Below are 17,557 nucleotides of genomic sequence, written 5' to 3' on the forward strand. Positions count from 1 at the left end.
TCTAATGAATTAAGCACATTTTCACTGTAAGTGTAGATAGCCTTCTCAATATCAGAACCTTTTAGAAATCCAAACTGTGACTTTGACAGTATGTTATTTGAGATAAGATGGTTATAAAGACGACTGTACATTACTTTTTCGAAAATTTTTGAGAATGCTGGCAACAGTGAAATTGGACGGAAATTTGATGCTATTTCTTTATCTCCCTTCTTAAACAGTGGCTTAACTTCAGCATATTTCAGCCATTCAGGAAATATTCCACTAATAAACGACTGGTTACACAGATAGCTTAATATGTTACTTAGCTCAGAATCACATTCTTTAATTAACTTTGTTGATATTTCATCATACCCACTAGATGTTTTTGATTTTAAAGATTTTATGATGGACATTATTTCTGTTGGGGTAGTGAGGGTCAAATTCATATTAAGGAAGTTACTTGAAATGTCTGGTCTAAGGTAATCCATAGCAGCATCTACCGAACCTGACAACCCCATCTTTTCAGTAACAGTTATAAAATGTTTGTTAAAAAGTTCTGCAACACTATACACATCTGTCACCAATGTATCATTTACTCTTAATGCTATTTGTTCCTCTTCATGTCTGGTTCTACCGGTCTCCTCCTTCACTATATCCCATATTGTCTTTATTTTGTTATCTGATATGACTATCTTTTCCTTGTAATATATTTGCTTTGACATCCGTATTACAGTCTTTAATATTTTGCAGTATTTCTTATAATGTGCTATAGCATCAACATTGGAAATGTTTCGGAGTGACAGATACAGTTTTCTTTTTGTTTTACAAGATACCCCTATTCCTCGAGTAATCCATGGCTTCTTTGTAGACTTTGCTCTAACCTTGGTAAGTTTTGGGGGAAAGCAGTGTTCGAATAAGGTAAGCACTTTATTAGCAAAAATGTTATATTTTTCATTCATGCCATGAACGCTGTAAACATCAGTCCAGTGAATGTCTCTGAGGAGTGTCCTAAAATAATCAATTTTTGGCTTACTGATTACCCTTTTGAGCTCAGATTTAACAGATTTTATATCCTGTTCAGTATTAACATTTAACAGAAGGAACTGCATGTCATGGTCTGAGAGGCCATTGACTATTCGTTTTGTAATATAATTTTGTTCATTGGACTTTTCTATAAAGATATTATCAATGGCTGCTTGTGAGCAAGTGGCTATCCTAGTGGGGAACTTTACTGTGGGAATTAAGTTGAATGATAGTGTTACTAACTCAAACAAGTTCTTATTGGGAGAGTCTTTAAGGAAATCTACATTGAAATCACCAGCAACCACTATTTCTTTGTTTTTGGTTGTTAAATGGGCCAGTACAGCTTCAAGGTGGTTGACAAACAGATTAAAGTTACCTGCAGGTGCTCGATATACACTTAATATTATGAAGGATTTTTTGTGAAATTCTAATTCTATTGCACATGCTTCCATATGCTGTTCTAGGCAAAATTTATGAATGTCTATGTTCTTAAATTTATGACAGTTCCTGATGAATGTGGCAACTCCTCCTTTCTCCATTTCTGATCTACAAAAGTGAGATGCTAACCTAAACCCTGTAACACTTAAAAGTTCTATACCAGTGGTCACATGATGTTCAGAGAGGCAGATTATGTCAGCTGGGTTTGAAGACTCTAATTCATCTATGCAGATAGTTAATTCATTAATTTTATTTCTCAGTCCTCGAATATTTTGATGCAATAAAGATAGCTGACATTTCTCATTGACTGAGTTAAAATTGGGTGGAGTTAAAATATCTGCTGACAGTTGAAAAATCTTAACCAATGGCTGTTTATGCTGATGTAATAAGCTGGAATTATGTTTTTTGATTTCTTTCTCAAACTGAAGATTTGTCTCAGTTCTAACCTCTCTTAAAATTTGCTTTCTTTCTGTCCTCTCTACCCTAAAAAAGGGTCTTTTCTGAATCCTATAACCACTGGTATTTTACCACTCATGACAGTGCCTCCCCCCTTTAACTTTCCTGCTATTTCCCCAGCCAATTTACCCTTCCCCTTCCTGTTGAGGTGAAGGCCATGCCTAGTATAATCCCACCTACTGAGAGAATCAACAGGAACCACACCAATGTGTGACCCCGCACCCGGCATGAGCAGCCGTTCCAGCTCCAAATTAACTCAAATGAGGTCGGTCATGGCGCCCAAGAACAGATACAAACTCAACACTAGTATGCTTCGATGCTGATGCAATCTTCGCCAGGTCACACTCTATACTGTACCCAGGATCTCTGTCAATACTGTTACCTACCCCACCCACTATAACCACGGTGTCTTCCTTAGTGAAATCTTTGCAAAGTGATCCTAAATCCTCTGTCACCTGCTCCAGACCAGCACTAGGTTTAAAAAAATTGGTGACCTGGTATTCTGATCCTAGTTCATCCTGCAAAAGTTGGCCAACGCCTCTTCCATGGGAACTACCTAACAACAACACTTTCTTTCTCTTTACTGATTTCCCTACATTCTTACTTTTCAATTTGCTGCTGAAAGTTTGTTGTGCCCTGTCTACACCTGCAACTGCTTGAGGCTCACCAGCTTCTAACTGAAGCAACAGGTCAAATCTATTTTCCACATTCACCATAAAGCTGTCAGACAAAGTTCTAGGCCTGTTCCTCCTGTTGCCACTTCCCACATCTCTTTACCCTTCTCCCTCCTTAACCTGTCAAGATCTCCCCTGGCCTTGTCTAACTCAGCCTGAAGGGCGGCAATTTTCCCCTCCTGTTCTAGTATCTTCCTATCTCTACTACAAATCCTACAAAACCACTGATGAGTCTCATTTACGTCCCCTATTCCCACGCCACTACAGTCACCCACATGGAAAAAGCTACAGCACCCATCACACCAAAGCCCCGACCTAACAATTCTACGGCAAGTCAAGCACTTTTCACTCATGATAAACGTAATAGTTTATTAAGAATAAGTCAGTTAAATTACAGATAAACACGAAAATATGGTTACACAAATTTGGCCTATACGCAACTGTTTACACAACTGTGTGTAAACAAAAACAAAAGTGCAAAGTTTCTGAAACAACAACTTAAACTTTACGCTACTTTCCGGAAATGCTAGTTAAATAATGAAGAGGTACGCTAAGTTAAATTGCTGGAGAGAGCAAGGAACAACTAAACGAAATTCTATAGATTTGCTTCAGCAGAACGTAAACAGAAAATACGACTGTACGGTCTTTTCGTGTTTTCTGCTATATTACGTAAAGAAAAATGAAACCTTTAATGGTAGACTTAAACGGCACACTAATACACTTATTTACCACGTATTCAGTACTAATCTATATGTTTTATAATCTAAAATGACTTATCTTTACGAGAACACCAAAACTCGCGCTAGTCGCCTGGCTGCACACACTGATGGAATTATAAAACAGCAAACAGCTTATTTTTGTCTTTCCATCTTGCAGATGGCACGCTAATCTTGCTTAACAACAAGTCAAGGTCATCTCTTTTTAAATGTCGGGATCCTATAGTCTTCAAAATTTGTTTGTCTTTCTTCACTTGATCCTTCTGATACAGTTTCTGTTGCTATCTGTACTTAAAATGATGGGCACTTTCCTTGTCCCATAACAGTTTTGCCGAAGTCTTGCGATCTGCACATTCTGATACTCCACACTCTGTTTCTAAACACAAATAACTGCACTTAATTTTACCACTTCATCGTCAAAGCAGTCTGTGTTGACGATTCGGATGAATCTAACACTGTTATATGGAGAGCTGAATTGGCTGCTTGTGTGCCATAGGGGCGTTGTACAGCTTTCGACGGATTGTCGAACCTCCCTGGCAGTTTTCTCTTCAAATTATCAGTTGAGGTGGCTAATATGGAATGTCAATGTGGTTAGCTGCATTCCACGTGAGATTATTAATGACTGAGTTCATGAACTGGTTTTGTTCGACGTGTAGCAGACAAAACTTAACATTATTATAAAGGTAAACAGGGTCTTTTTTCATAAGATGTTATCGTCGGCTATTCACTATCGATTTTCTACTCCTAAAACGAAACATTAATCATCAATATACATTTAGTTTGCAAGCGAATCCTGACGATACAGTTTAGTAACATGATACGATATACCTCTCAGGGTCCTTAGCAAACCTAAAAAAGACAGATGTGGTATCTTCTTCTTGTTGTTGCTGCAATTTAGTGCGCTACGCTACGTCCCTATTTTAAAAACCATTGTACAAAACAAAATAAACAACTACAATTCACTTTCGTTTTCACGATCAAGCCGAACTCAACAGTAGGCCGCTTAGCGCGCTGCGGGCGTAGTAGGCAACAAAATCGAGGCGAGGTATCGCGACCTTCGACGGTCACGACTTTAATGTTCGACTGTGCTGACGTCATATTAGCAGGAAGTGCTGTGATACGCATGTTTCCCTCTGATGATGTTTGGCGTCAGTAATCTTGAGAGTTTATCAGGGAAGATATGCCAGGGATATAAACAAACCAACTGTGTGTGTGTGGGGGCAGGCACATGGGAGATAAGTTGTGCGATTGAGATTGGATGTGTGGACAGTAATTATGGTTTCCGTTGCAAGGCTGAAGAATTATGTGATTGCAGGTCTTAGCGCTTGTGGTGGTGCAGCTATAGTATACTATGGACTTATTTTCGATAGAAACAGGAAACAGGCCTTGCAGGCAGCTTACACGGATAATTTTACACCAAGTGTCAAATGGGACAAAAACTGGGATAGGTTTGTATAGCTTATATCAAAATAACTGTTTAAGTGTTTGGTATTGTATGTTCTCATGCCGTGAAAAACTGCTGACTTGCGTTGGGGTTCCTTAACTTATTACAGTTGCAAAAATGTATTTGACTCTGTAAACGTTAATCCTCCTTACTTTTGTGATGTTGGACTTAGCGTATATTCTCAATTCTTACAGGATGGAGCCAACCTCACTTGTAAAATCTTCCAAAGGGAATTCAGATGACAATAGGTATAACGAGGAGTTAGAGAAAAAAAAGTCAACTGCTACACGTAATTTAATACTGATACGTCATGGTCAGTATAACCTATCTGGCGAAACGGACGCCGAAAGAGTTTTAACTGAACTTGGTAAGTCAGATGTAAGTTTTTGAGTATTGATTTAATGATTCAAATTAAGACACCAAATGAAGTAACGATTGTCTTGTGCTACAGGAAGGAAGCAAGCAGCTCTGACAGGGCAGAGATTGAAGGAACTTGATATGCCTTATACGTGTCTTATTCGCTCCACAATGGCACGAGCTGTGGAAACTGCAAAAATTATACATAGCTACTTGCCAGATGTACCAGTGCAGGATTGCAATATGCTGGAGGAGGGTGCGCCAATACCACCGGAGCCACCAGTTGGACACTGGAAACCAGAAGTGTTTGTATGTCTGATTTTAAAAAATCGAATTATTGCAAAAAGAAATTTTCCTAAAACCATATTTGATCATTTAACAAGAATGTTGTTTGGAAAATAGCACCCACTTATCAATTCCCATAATATTGAATGTATGCACTGTCAGTTACAGAACTTCACTTTTAGTGGAAGGTGCAGGGAATGGAAGTGATTGCTGATGTGGAAAGAGAAGTGTCACAGCAGGAATATATCAATCATGTTGCAGAGAAGGCAGCATATTTAAGTGCTTCAGTCTTGTAATTGAAATTGCATTGTACTGTCATAATACTGCTGTGAATACAAATGAAACATAAGAAAATGACTATTTAGTGGTGATGGTGACATTTGTCAGGAAATGTTGGCAGAGATGGAGGCAAATTGACACCAGCCCAAAGTTGCCAGGCTGTAGGATACACATAACTCATCCACAGAATTGCCTTGAACCGTGGCTTTCAGGATGTCATGTGAAAAGGAAGTTACTAACTACTACAAATAACACATATCAAAACTAAATTTTATCATTGTAGAGCTCACTGATGATGCCTTGAAGAGTAAAAGGGTAGAATGCTTCTGGGATACATAAAATACGGTGCAGCAAGAAAAGGCAGTTTTTGTTTACAAAACAAATACCATAAAAGAGCTTGTCTGGAAGGGCAAGCTGTAGGGTGTACAGTAGATCCCCAAAAAGGAAACTGTCAGTCTTCAGTTAGGCTATAATTTTCTCAGCTGATAATGTGATATGAAACAGAGGTGAATTTGAAATGCGGTTTATGATGCATATTATGTGTTACTGAGGAATAAGTCTAAAACACTGTAAATTTCAGCAGTTTCATGCCCTAATTGTATGCTTACTAAATACACTACTGTTATAATCTGTACCATCAGCAAATGACAACTTCAAATCTATGTAGTGAATTATAAAATTAGAATAACCCAGCTGCTAAATGACCAGTCTCTAACGAAGGAGAAATGTTCAGAGAGTATCATTGTGTTTGCCTTCAATAGCTTTACACATTGCAGTTTTTCTGTTCCTCCAGGTCATTAATTTAAACTACTGGAAAGTTATCTAGTAGAAAATATACAATTGGTGGAGCAGAAACTTAGTGTATGTTCTGTTGCATACTTAACTGCTCAAACACTGTGATTTAAAATTGCTTATGCAGGATCAACTTTCATTTCATTGTAATGCCTTGGTTTTATTTTATTTTCTCGTAGGTTCTGAGCAGTGTTCAATTTCTCTCTCTGTCAAAAACCATACAGCTTTGCAACAGGCTCGATGGAGACAGTTGGAAGGGGTAATTGTCTTCCATAACTTGTTTTGGAAGAATGATGAGGTCAGAAATTGCTAAATGGTTTCTCGTATTCTTCCGAATAAGAGCTACATAAAGCATGGAATAGTTTAACACCATGCTTAGGATTCAGCTCAAATTGATCAGGTGTAAAATGAAGTAAATAAATGGAAATATATATTAAAATGTATTATGATATAGAATTTAAAGCTCTTACATAATTGTATTACAAATAAAGTAAACTTCGGATGACAGGAGCATTAAATTTGCTCCAAATGAGGACTGATCTTCAGAACGTAGCTTGTAACCTATTGTGCTACAAGCAAAAATGTATCCGTATGAAGTTTTCGCTTACACCCAAATAATCCTCTCACAAATTCACATGTAGTTACCCCCTTTATTTGGATATCTATGAGCAAGTCGCTTACACACCCTCTTATTGTTGGAACACTCAAACAGTTTTTCTGTCATTTTTTATTGATGTATTTGTACAGTGTTGTACTACTCACCAGTTTTAACTGATTTTCTGAAACGTAATTTCCAATACAAGGTATCACTGCGAACAGCCTTTACGACAGTTGGAGCAGTGTGCTAGCCAGTGATTTCGCAGGCATCCCATGATTCAAGTGGATCATTTTAGTGAGCATTCAAGTTATTTGAATGTCATTTCAATTTTTTTACATACTGAAATTTGTGAGGAAATTTTATGCTTATGACAACCATTTAAAACTATTTCCACAAAGTACTGAGATATCCTATTGCTATCATAACATTAATCAACAAATCTAAACACACTTTTTTTTTTTGTCTGGTTTGTAAATGGGTAGATTCCTAATTTTTGAGGTTCTGAAATCACTGGTGAAATCCATTTTTCTCTGCCATGTCACATTTCCTAGATATACAGCAGACTGTCAAAAAGTACTAGCGAACAGTGACAAAATTAAAACAAACGAAATAAATATTCAGAACTTTATACTATTTAATATGTATATATGGACATCTTGCCAATGGAAGATATGAATGAATTAAAAACATATTTTCAGTTTTAATCTCCCATATTATTTGAAAAATGTGGCAGTGCTCTATTGTTTGCTGATTCATCACTCTCCCTAACAAGACCCCAGAAATAGTCACCCATCATCAGAGGGTTCCAGTGATTTACATAAAGGTTTTCAATGACATTAGCCTCTTTGGGTATTTAAATGAATCAGTAGTAAGAGTTGAAAATTTGTGCCAGACCGGAGTCCAACCGAGACCTGCTTAACACGAGTGGTCATGTTAACAGTCTAAGCCATATGAGTACACTTCACATTGAATCCAAATTTGCAGCCTATTACACACTAAAAGTATAGGGGGAAACAAGGAGGTGGCTGCTATAACACTGTAGCCCAATTTTAAATGTTAATAATTCATCAACTTACTTGGTGATAAACTTGGTTGCCACACTTCAGGAATTTTAAACTGGGAGTCTTAAAGGCATTGAATATCATGAAATGACTTTTGGATGGGATAAGATCATAGGAAATTGGTGCAGGGAATGGCAGATGCTATTCCTACAATTTTACTATGTGGAGTAGGGCAAATAATAGGTGCACCGTGTACATGGTTATCATTAACTTCCTGTTGTGGTGCCTTTGAAGCTAGACACTGGGGGTGCCAGTTTTAACAGCTGCTGCCTACCATAGTGTCATTCTTAACTTCTGACCAGCAATGGGAAAACTACATTTTTCCATCTAGTGGCATCTACACGGTACACAACATGTCTATTAGGCCCAAGAATTCTGCCTTACTTACCTGCAATATTCACCCACTAGAGGAACAACTTTCCAGCAATTGCCTACAAATAAGACACTTAAGGACCAGTGCGAAAGAGCACTTAAGTGACAAGAAGCATAAAGGCTCTTTAAAAAGTTTGCAGTAAGAGCCGTACTGTGAGGCTCCCAGTTTCATATTAGACAAATTACTGGATCAACTGTTAAGTAGTAGTTCTGGCAAACAGTGAATTTGTTGTGTTGTACACACATCCCAGACTAGAGAATGCCTTTTACTGTTTCATTGTTTTCTCTCATAAATTGCTCAGACACCTTCTGTAAGAATTCACTATATATGACACTGAATGAAAACTTTTTAGGCACACATGCAGCTGAGAGATGACCCCATCATATACGAGGGTAATCCCAAAAGTAAGGTCTCCTATTTTTTTTATTAGTACATAGACCTGTTTATTTCTACAATGGTTTACATCAGTTTACAGCATAAACATTTAGCTATTTTTTGACATAATCACCATTTCTGTTGATGCATTTTTGTAGACACTGGCAATTTTTGTATGCCCATGTCATACCAGCTCACTGCCATGCTGTTCAGAAAGTTATGGACCTCTTCTTTCACCTCGTCGTCGGAGCTGAATCACTTTCTGGTTAAATGTTCTTTTAAACTAGGGAAAAGGTGATAGTCACTGGGCGTGTCAAGTCAGGACTATAGGGTGGGTGGGTGATTATGTTCCACTGAAACTGTTGCAGGAGAGCTACGGTTTGCCGAGCGATGTATGGGCAAGCGTTGTCATGGAGAATGTGTACACCCTTGCTCAACATTCCTCTTCTCAGGTTCTGAATTGCCCGTTTGAGTTTCACAATACCTTTCAGCACTAATTATGGTCCCAATGGGCATAAAGCTGACCAACAATAACCCTTTCCGATCCCAAAAAGCGGTTGTCATGACTTTAACGGCAGACCGTTTGTTTGAATTTCCGTGGCTTTGCCGAAGAAGGATGCCTCACTGGCATAATTGTTGCTTGGTCTCAGGTGTAAAGTGGTATGCCCAGCTTTCGTCACCTGTGACAATTGAGTCCAGAAAGTTGTCCTGTTTGTCTGCAAGGCGGTGAAGAAATGTGCGGGAAGCATCAACTCATTGGCACATGTGGTCCTCAGTCAGCATGCGTGACACCCGTCTCGCGCACACCTTCTGGTAATTCAATGTTTCCTTTAAAGTTCTGTGAGCGGTGCTTCGAGAAACCTCAGGAACCATTGTGCAGTGTTCACCCAGGGTGATCCGCCGATCTTCACGCATGCTTTGCTCAACCTTCAACACTGTCTCCTCAGAAATTGACGGTCTCCCGCTCGTGAATTTCAGTCCTACCAGCTGCAAACTCTCTACACCACTTGCGAACATTTTTGACATCTATGCACAACTCATCATACACTTCCATCAATTGGTGATTGATTTCAATTGGTGCAGTGCCCTTTGCATTCAAAAACCGAATAACTGTGTGCAATTCGCACTTGGTGGTAACATCCAACAGGAGCTCCATTCTCAATGGCTGCCAAGCCAAGACTGAGTGCCTCAGTGTGGCATGTGCATGTTTATACACAGTGCATGAAGCACTCTTCATAACAGTGTGACCAACCGCCACACAGAGTTCTGTACTTATAAAAAATAGGAGACCTTACTTTTAGGATTACCCTCATAGTTAATCTGCTCTAATTCTTTGAATGCCCTTCAGGTTACGCATAGCTGATGGTGGGTGTAGTATTTATGAATGGGAGTTGAAAGTGCTGGTCTGAAAGTTCCCAATGATTTTTAAAAATCATGATACATGAAATATTGTATAAGATAGAAGACAATTTTCTTGTTTTATAGTTACATATCACACTTTGCTCAAGAAGTCTTAGCGTGCCAATTGCTGCAGTATTCAGAGTCACGGATTGATCTTTGGGTACCTATTCTCAGTGAATAGTATCTGTGCAAGCAGATTAGATCTCCAGCTCTGTACAAGGCATGAGGATAAAATCTGTCATTTCTGTTGAGCCCCGTCTTTCCACTGGCAGTGAGAAAGTTATGTAGTTTGAGAGTACCTCCAAAGCCTGTGGTCTGTGTTATTGATTAGTCATACAGAAGTCTGGTATTCAATTTGTAGTATTCAAACAAGGCTTTTCAGTGATGGAAATTTGGAATAGAGTTCAGTCATCCTTGTGGGGTCAAAAGAGAAGCTACTTCAGAAAATAAGTAGCAAAATTGATGCGCAATATGCTAAATTAGGATCAAATTTAAGCATGGGAACATAACATTTAATACAGTTATCAGCCTCTTAATAGCTGATTCACTGCTCTGCTATTCACACTTAAGTGCCTGACAGAGGGTTCTTTGAACCACTTTTGCACTATTTCTTTATAATTGCACTCCTTAACAGCATGTGGAGAAAATGCAGGCTTAAATCTTTGTGTATAAACTCTGATTTCTCTTTTTTATTACTATGATCAGTTCTCCCTGTGTAGGTTGGTGGCAAAGTATGTTCAAATACAGAAGAGGAAGTTGGTGACTGAAATTTCGTGAAAATACCAGGCTGTTCCAAAAAAGGCCTGTGTTTTAATGAATACCACTCCAACTCACTTATCATATCCATGACACTTTCTTCACTATTTTGCAATAACACAAACCCAGCTGTTGCTGTTTGGACTTTTCAGTGCCCTCTGCCAATCCTATCTAGGTCAGATCCCATACTACACAGCAATGCAGGATGAAGGAGCATAGTGTAGGCTGCTTCTTTAGTAGATGTATTGCATCTTGTAAGTGCCTGCCAATGAAACAGACTTTGTTCTGCCTTTCCCACAATATTGTCTGTGATGTTTTCAATTTAACCTGTCTGTAATTTTAATTCCTAGGCATTTAGTTGAATTGACAGTCATTAAATTTGTGTGATCTATCATGTGACCAAAATTTAATGGGTTGCTTTTCATAGTCTTGTGGATGAGACCACACTTTTTCTTATTGAGAGACAGTTGCCACTTTTCAAACCATGTCTGTCATTTTGAAATTGGTTTTAATCTTCTGGCGACTCTCTGAGACAATAAATGACAGCATCATCTGCAAATCATTTATATAGATTAGGAACAGCAGAGGGCAGAGAACACTTCCTTGGGAACGCTGGATATCACTTCTGTTTTACCCAATGATTTTCCTTCTGTTACTACATACTGTGACATTTCTGATAAGAAATGATGAATCTAGTCCACACAACTGGGGATGTACTCCACAGGTGTGCAGTTTGATTTGAAGTCTCTTTTGAGATACCACAAAAAGTAAATGGCCATGTAGTTGAGAATCGAGACAAAATAAAGAATAATATAGGGGAACAGTACCAAGTTTATCTATTGGAAATCAGTGTATGGCATTTTTTTTTTCTAATTATCAAAACTTGTCTTTCAGAACCAACAGTTTAGTTAGTATTAAGTGAAAACCTACACTATCCAGTCACACTTATGCAATGACCTGTCAACAGCCTGAGTAACAACCTTTTGCAACATAGACTGCTGTGAGATGTCCACGAAGAGTCATTGAGGTTCTGGAAGAACCAACAGGTATGTGAAGTCATGCCAGCTCCAGTGCCTTGGCCTGCTGCTGTAGGTTTCTCTGTTGAGGACCCATGGTGTGAACAGCCCGATCAAGATAATCCCACAGATTCTCATCTGGGTTGAAAGCCAGGAAGTTTGATGGCCAGGGGAGTACGGTAAACTCGTCCTGGTGCTCTTTGAACCCCACACGTACACTGCTTGACACCACTCAGTGCATAGCTAATTGTGGTATGGTCATGCAAATTCCAGCCTTTGTCTCCAGTGAAAGGCAGTCAGCATGGGTGCTTGAACCAGGTGCCTGCTGCAAAGGCCCGTAGTCAGCTACGATTGCTGAATGGTCGTTGAGGAGACACTGTTAGTAGCCCCTTGGGTCATCTGGATGGTTGGTTGCTGAGCAGTTGCATGTAAGTTCTCCTGTGCACTTGGCTGCAGCCATCATTCGCCCTGATTTTCTATGACCTGTGATGCACCATAGTTGGCTGGTGGCACGCCAACAGTTTATAAACTTAGCCTATTCAGAAATGCTTTCACCCTTGATCCACAAGCCAATTATTGTGACCTTTTGGTCATCAGATAAATTACTGCGTTTCCACATTACGGCAACAACTATACTTTCTTCTGCATCATTCCAACATGCTTTATATACCCTCCACTGCTAGTGTTGCCATCTGCCAGCTGTGTCTGGTTATTGCACATTGATGCCAAACATAGGTGATGGTCACAATAATGTGTCTAGACTGTGTACGTTACACATTTCTCAAAGCAAATAAACGAAAACTTTCATGTAAAACTGCTGCAGAAGTTCATAGGGTTATTCCATAAGTTTAATAAACGCAACAGATACACGTAAAAGAGACTTCATCAATAATACAGAGTCTGCCAGAAAAATGTACACACACTTTAAGGCACAAAAAGTATTACTTATGTGTTTATTTTACGTTTACTAATTGATCACACGTGTTGTAGTTTCAGTTTAGCACACGGTTACTTTCAATGTTCAAAATGTTCACTGTTGGTGACTATACATATAACAGAAGGACGGTTGGTCACTGCAACTACATCAGTCAGTATTACAGTGGAGATTGCTGCACGTCACTGTAATCTCCTGGTGAAGTTCCTCCAGCTTGTGTGGCTTATGTCAATTGATGATATCTTTCACAGCCCCACAAGTGAAAAAAGTCCATAGGTGTCAGATCTGGCAACCGTGGAGGGTACTCAATGGGCCCTCTTCGTCCAATCCAATGCCCTGGAAAATTGTCATCCAGGAAAGCTCGTATGGCTAGGTGGTAGTGTGGTGTTGCCCCATCCTGTTGGTAGAAGACCTCTTCACCACCTCCATAAAACGCACATATACCTGCAGGGTGTCTACGACCCGGGACAACCGGGAAAAACCCGAGAATTTTTCATCCGGGAGAAAACCGGGAAAAACCTGGGAATCTTTTTGAATTCCGGGAATTTTTCATTGTTTTAGTTTTCAGTTAACTTTTTGTGATTTTGACTGGTAAGAACCAATATTCTGACAAAAAAAAAAATTACTGTATCCTGCTTCTGCAGCAACAAAACATGAACGAAAGAAAAGAACGAAAATAAAACTTAAGTTGCGAAGAAAATACGCCATATACAACAACAAAACACAGTGCTCATACAAGCGTCTGCCAACAGCAAAGTGTGTCAAAGGCTTTAGGAAGACTGTGCAAGTGCCTCTTAACAACAAATTGCCTCCAATGAGCGTGACGTGACAGTTTTTTACATCAGAATCGTTTTAATGCAAGATCTTTTAATGTTTCATACGCACGAACATGCGGGCTTCCTGCGTCATCGTAGCTGCGCAAGTGCAGTGACACCTGTTATCTGGTGCTCTCTGGCAACTGCTGAAATGTACCTTTCTAATAGGTCACGGAAAAATATTGCGAATATTGCTTTGAAAAGCGTTACTTTCAAAGTAAATTTCCTTTTATGTAAGATAAACTATGTGAGAGTGTGTATGACGAATTTCTTAAATCACAGAGCGTTTGACTCTCATTTAAAAATCAACTCTTTGGGGACGACCATATGAAGAGTTTCGAGCCCAGAAGATCAGACATTTACATCGTTATTAAAAAATTTTACTGGCACCTTTCTGTGATGTATGACGCGCAAAAAAGACCAACAATATATGTGGAAGCTTAACGTCTCTTGCAGCTTATTAATCTTAGAGACCAATATTATATGTGCTAGCTTTTCTTTTCTTGTAGCAACAATCGTACATTTATTTAAGCCATTAATTTTTCTTATTATTGTGTTCACGCTACTTAAGAGTGATCTTGCTATTGGCTGACTAAATCACGTGTCAAATGCTGTCATCAGCTGGCGAGATCATGTGACATGAGCTGTGACTGGCTTACAAAAGCGCGTCACAATCTTTATTTTAATACTTCGGAATGTAACATGCGGTGTTTGGTGGAATTCGAATTTATACCTTCGTAACACATCAAGGATCTTTCCAAAACGTGTTTTTTTCCCCTGAGTTTCATTTTCTAAAGTGCCGGGAAATTCTACGCCTGTGTATAAAACCATAAACCATAAAAGGATTGATAAGTGCCGAGAAAAAGTATACTGTCACTTAACACGGAAAAAGTATATTTTCATCCAGGAGAAAGTGTATTTTCAACCGGGAAAAATCCGGGAATTATTTTTCCTTGTCCATGTAGACACCCTGACCTGGCAAAATTGATGTGTGTGACATTTCCAGGTACACTTCCCCAGTGACAGTAGTGTCAAAGATAAAGGGTCCTACTAAGCACCTAGTGATAGTCCACACCACACATGAACCCCTGGTAGATCGACTGTTTTTTATCCACATAAACATGCGGATTGTCCGGTGCCCAGTACACACTGTTATGCCGATTCACGGTTCCATTAAGTTTAAGTTGTGGCTCATCACTACCTTCGTCGCAAATTGTTATTCATCAGTTACCATTTGCTGATAACATTCGCAAAATTGCATTCGGCAATCAGGATTGTCGTCATTAATTGTGTGCAGTAATCATGGAATGTAAACTTTCCACTTTGCAGCTTTCAGAACGCGAACCCCCGCTTCATGTGCACATTGCATAGCAGACTTCTGTGGAGAATTGACACATGTTTCCAACACAAGCTTTACGAGCTAATTGATGACAAGCAAGCAGATACACATTTGGCACCTGCTGATTTTTCTGATTTTGGCTTAGAGGAAGTGGTATGCATACACAAGAGTTTTGAGCCTTCCCTATTGCATGCAAATGTCGCATGATGGTGGGGTGATCACAGTTCATCATATTTTCCAGTTCTTGAGTACACTGATGTGGCTCATTGTGGATTAAAGCTTTTAAACAATCTTCACGAAACCCTGGAGGTCTTCCTGTGAATGCAGTCACTGACATCAAAGTGATCCTCCTTAAGCTGAGAAAACCATTTTCTTGCTGTGCTCTGGCCAATGACATTATCCTCATACAAATGTTTCTGGTATCACCCCTCTATTGTACTCAAACAGAAGAATATGTTGGAAGTGTTGTGATTTCTCCACTTGGCGCTCCATTTTCTAGCCTACACATCTCCACTCGCTATCTCCAAACAACAAAATGGCAATATGTAATCTCAAATAGCAACAGTGAACTAAAAATGAAAAGTAACAATCAATAAAAACACCTAGAGCAACCGGAATACCAACACGCAAAACAAAAGCTCTGTGAACTTATGCATCCACCTTATTCTTGTCCCTTGAACTTCGTAAGCTATTGTAATACTATATGTTGTGGTTAGCATACATGCTAAAGGCTTTAGAGTGTTTCTGCCTTTTTCTCAAGGTGCATTCCACCAGTCACACTACCCAAGAATTCAACTGTTTGTCTTGAGGCTCCTGTGTGGGAGATATTCCTATCCTCATAGGGCACTGCATCGGAAATAAGTGATATCACACCCATTGTATCTTGCAGGGGCTATACAGCAACTATTCCCTTCTTGTATTCTATATCCTCCAATGACTGCTCCCTTGCATCTTATAACTAGTAGAGGAGGACAGTAGTGACTTGGTGAGTGACTTGGTGAGTGACTTGGGTAGTGTAACTGATTACCATTGTATAATATGGTCCAGTCAGATCAGTGTAGGCAATGTATTAACTGTTTATTTGTGAAATGAAGGATAGGCTTAAGTTTGTCTCATGATCTGCCTTCGACTTTAGCAGTCTGTGGGACAAAATGAGCACAAGTTTTAAAGTTTTGTGCAGCATCCCACGATAATTAGTGACAGGACTTTGATGTGCCATCAGTATTTGTTCCATATTTTTTTACTGTAATCTACCAGTTGAGCACACTAACATGATAAATTGTTTTATACCTGTTAAGTTTACTCTTATTTCTTAACCACCAATGTGGTATCACAAGTGAACATTGGCTGGTACGATTTCTTCTTGATCCTGTACAAACTGTTTAGGTTGTGACCTCATCTGGGTAAAACCTACCTATTGTTCCTCATATTCAGAGAAAGGTAAGGAGATGAATGCCAAAAAGTGAGATAAAGAATCACAACCCTCTGTTTTAGATTATCATTTGCCTTTATTGTGAAAGCAGTTTGGTTCTATACCTCAACACTGATACAAGCAATTCCTGCTGCTAAGAAGCACCTGTGACACAAAGACTACTACTGTCTCTGAAGCAAGAGGAAGTTGCAGCCAAAATAAAACTGCAGGAGTAGTGTAAGTTTTTAGATTTCAGTCTGTGTCACTGCAGACCACTGTAATAACCTCGTGTACTTTGCAAAAGTAAAATAGAAGAAAAGCTGATTTCAAACTCCTGGCATAGAACAGGGTCATTTGTATGAATGTTAAGAAAACCGATTTCAAAACCACTGACTTCCCTATGTTTGGCAACTACAGGCTGCACAAAAACAAGTCAATATATGTCTAAGGCAGGTGAATGTTTTAGTTTCATCCCTCCCCCCATGAGAGATCGTGTACTAATACTGTGCAATACTGTCCCCAGTCAACAATGATCTTGAGTTCTGTGAGGAAGTGTGTGCACAAGTTTCTTTGTGTATACCATACCCATTTGAAGCCTGTAGTTGATAATTAGATCCTGTAGAATTACCACATTATGGGGATGTTTGGTAGGGTGCACGAGTGTCTGTCAAACCAGGAGTCTATGCGTGCAACTGTGAACACAGACCGAGCGAGGTAATGCAGTGCTTAGCACACTCGACTTGCATTTGAAAGGATGATGGTTGAAACCCGCGTCCAGCCATCCTGATTTGCGTTTTCTGTGATTTTGCTAAATCACTCAAGGCAAATGCCAAGATAGTTCCTTTGAAAGGGCATAGCTGCACTCCTTCTCCACCTGTGGCTAATCCGAGGTTGTGCCCCATCTGTAATGACATCGTTGTTTTTCAGATGTTTAAACACTAATCTCCTCCTCCTCCTCCTCCTCCTCCTCCTCCTCCTCCTCCTCCTCTGTGAACATGACTTTCATCTTTTAAGAAGAAAGTCTCCACAGCATAC

The 17,557-nt window shown here is 39.3% G+C and overlaps 1 protein-coding gene across 2 annotated transcripts in view; it reads left to right on the forward strand.

The window, feature by feature from the left end:
- The first annotated feature begins 4,428 nt into the window (after positions 1–4,428).
- The window catches only part of LOC126203383 (serine/threonine-protein phosphatase PGAM5, mitochondrial), a 28,919-nt gene continuing 15,790 nt past the window's right edge, over positions 4,429–17,557 (forward strand). For both annotated transcript variants that reach the window (XM_049937680.1, XM_049937681.1), the window contains exons 1-3: positions 4,429–4,734; positions 4,925–5,097; positions 5,182–5,396. In XM_049937680.1, coding sequence (XP_049793637.1) covers positions 4,562–4,734; positions 4,925–5,097; positions 5,182–5,396 — 561 coding nt within the window. In that variant the 5' untranslated portion in view covers positions 4,429–4,561. The remainder of the gene's footprint in view (positions 4,735–4,924; positions 5,098–5,181; positions 5,397–17,557) is intronic.

Source organism: Schistocerca nitens, chromosome 9 (genome assembly GCF_023898315.1).
Source record: "Schistocerca nitens isolate TAMUIC-IGC-003100 chromosome 9, iqSchNite1.1, whole genome shotgun sequence".
NCBI lineage: Eukaryota > Metazoa > Arthropoda > Insecta > Orthoptera > Acrididae > Schistocerca > Schistocerca nitens.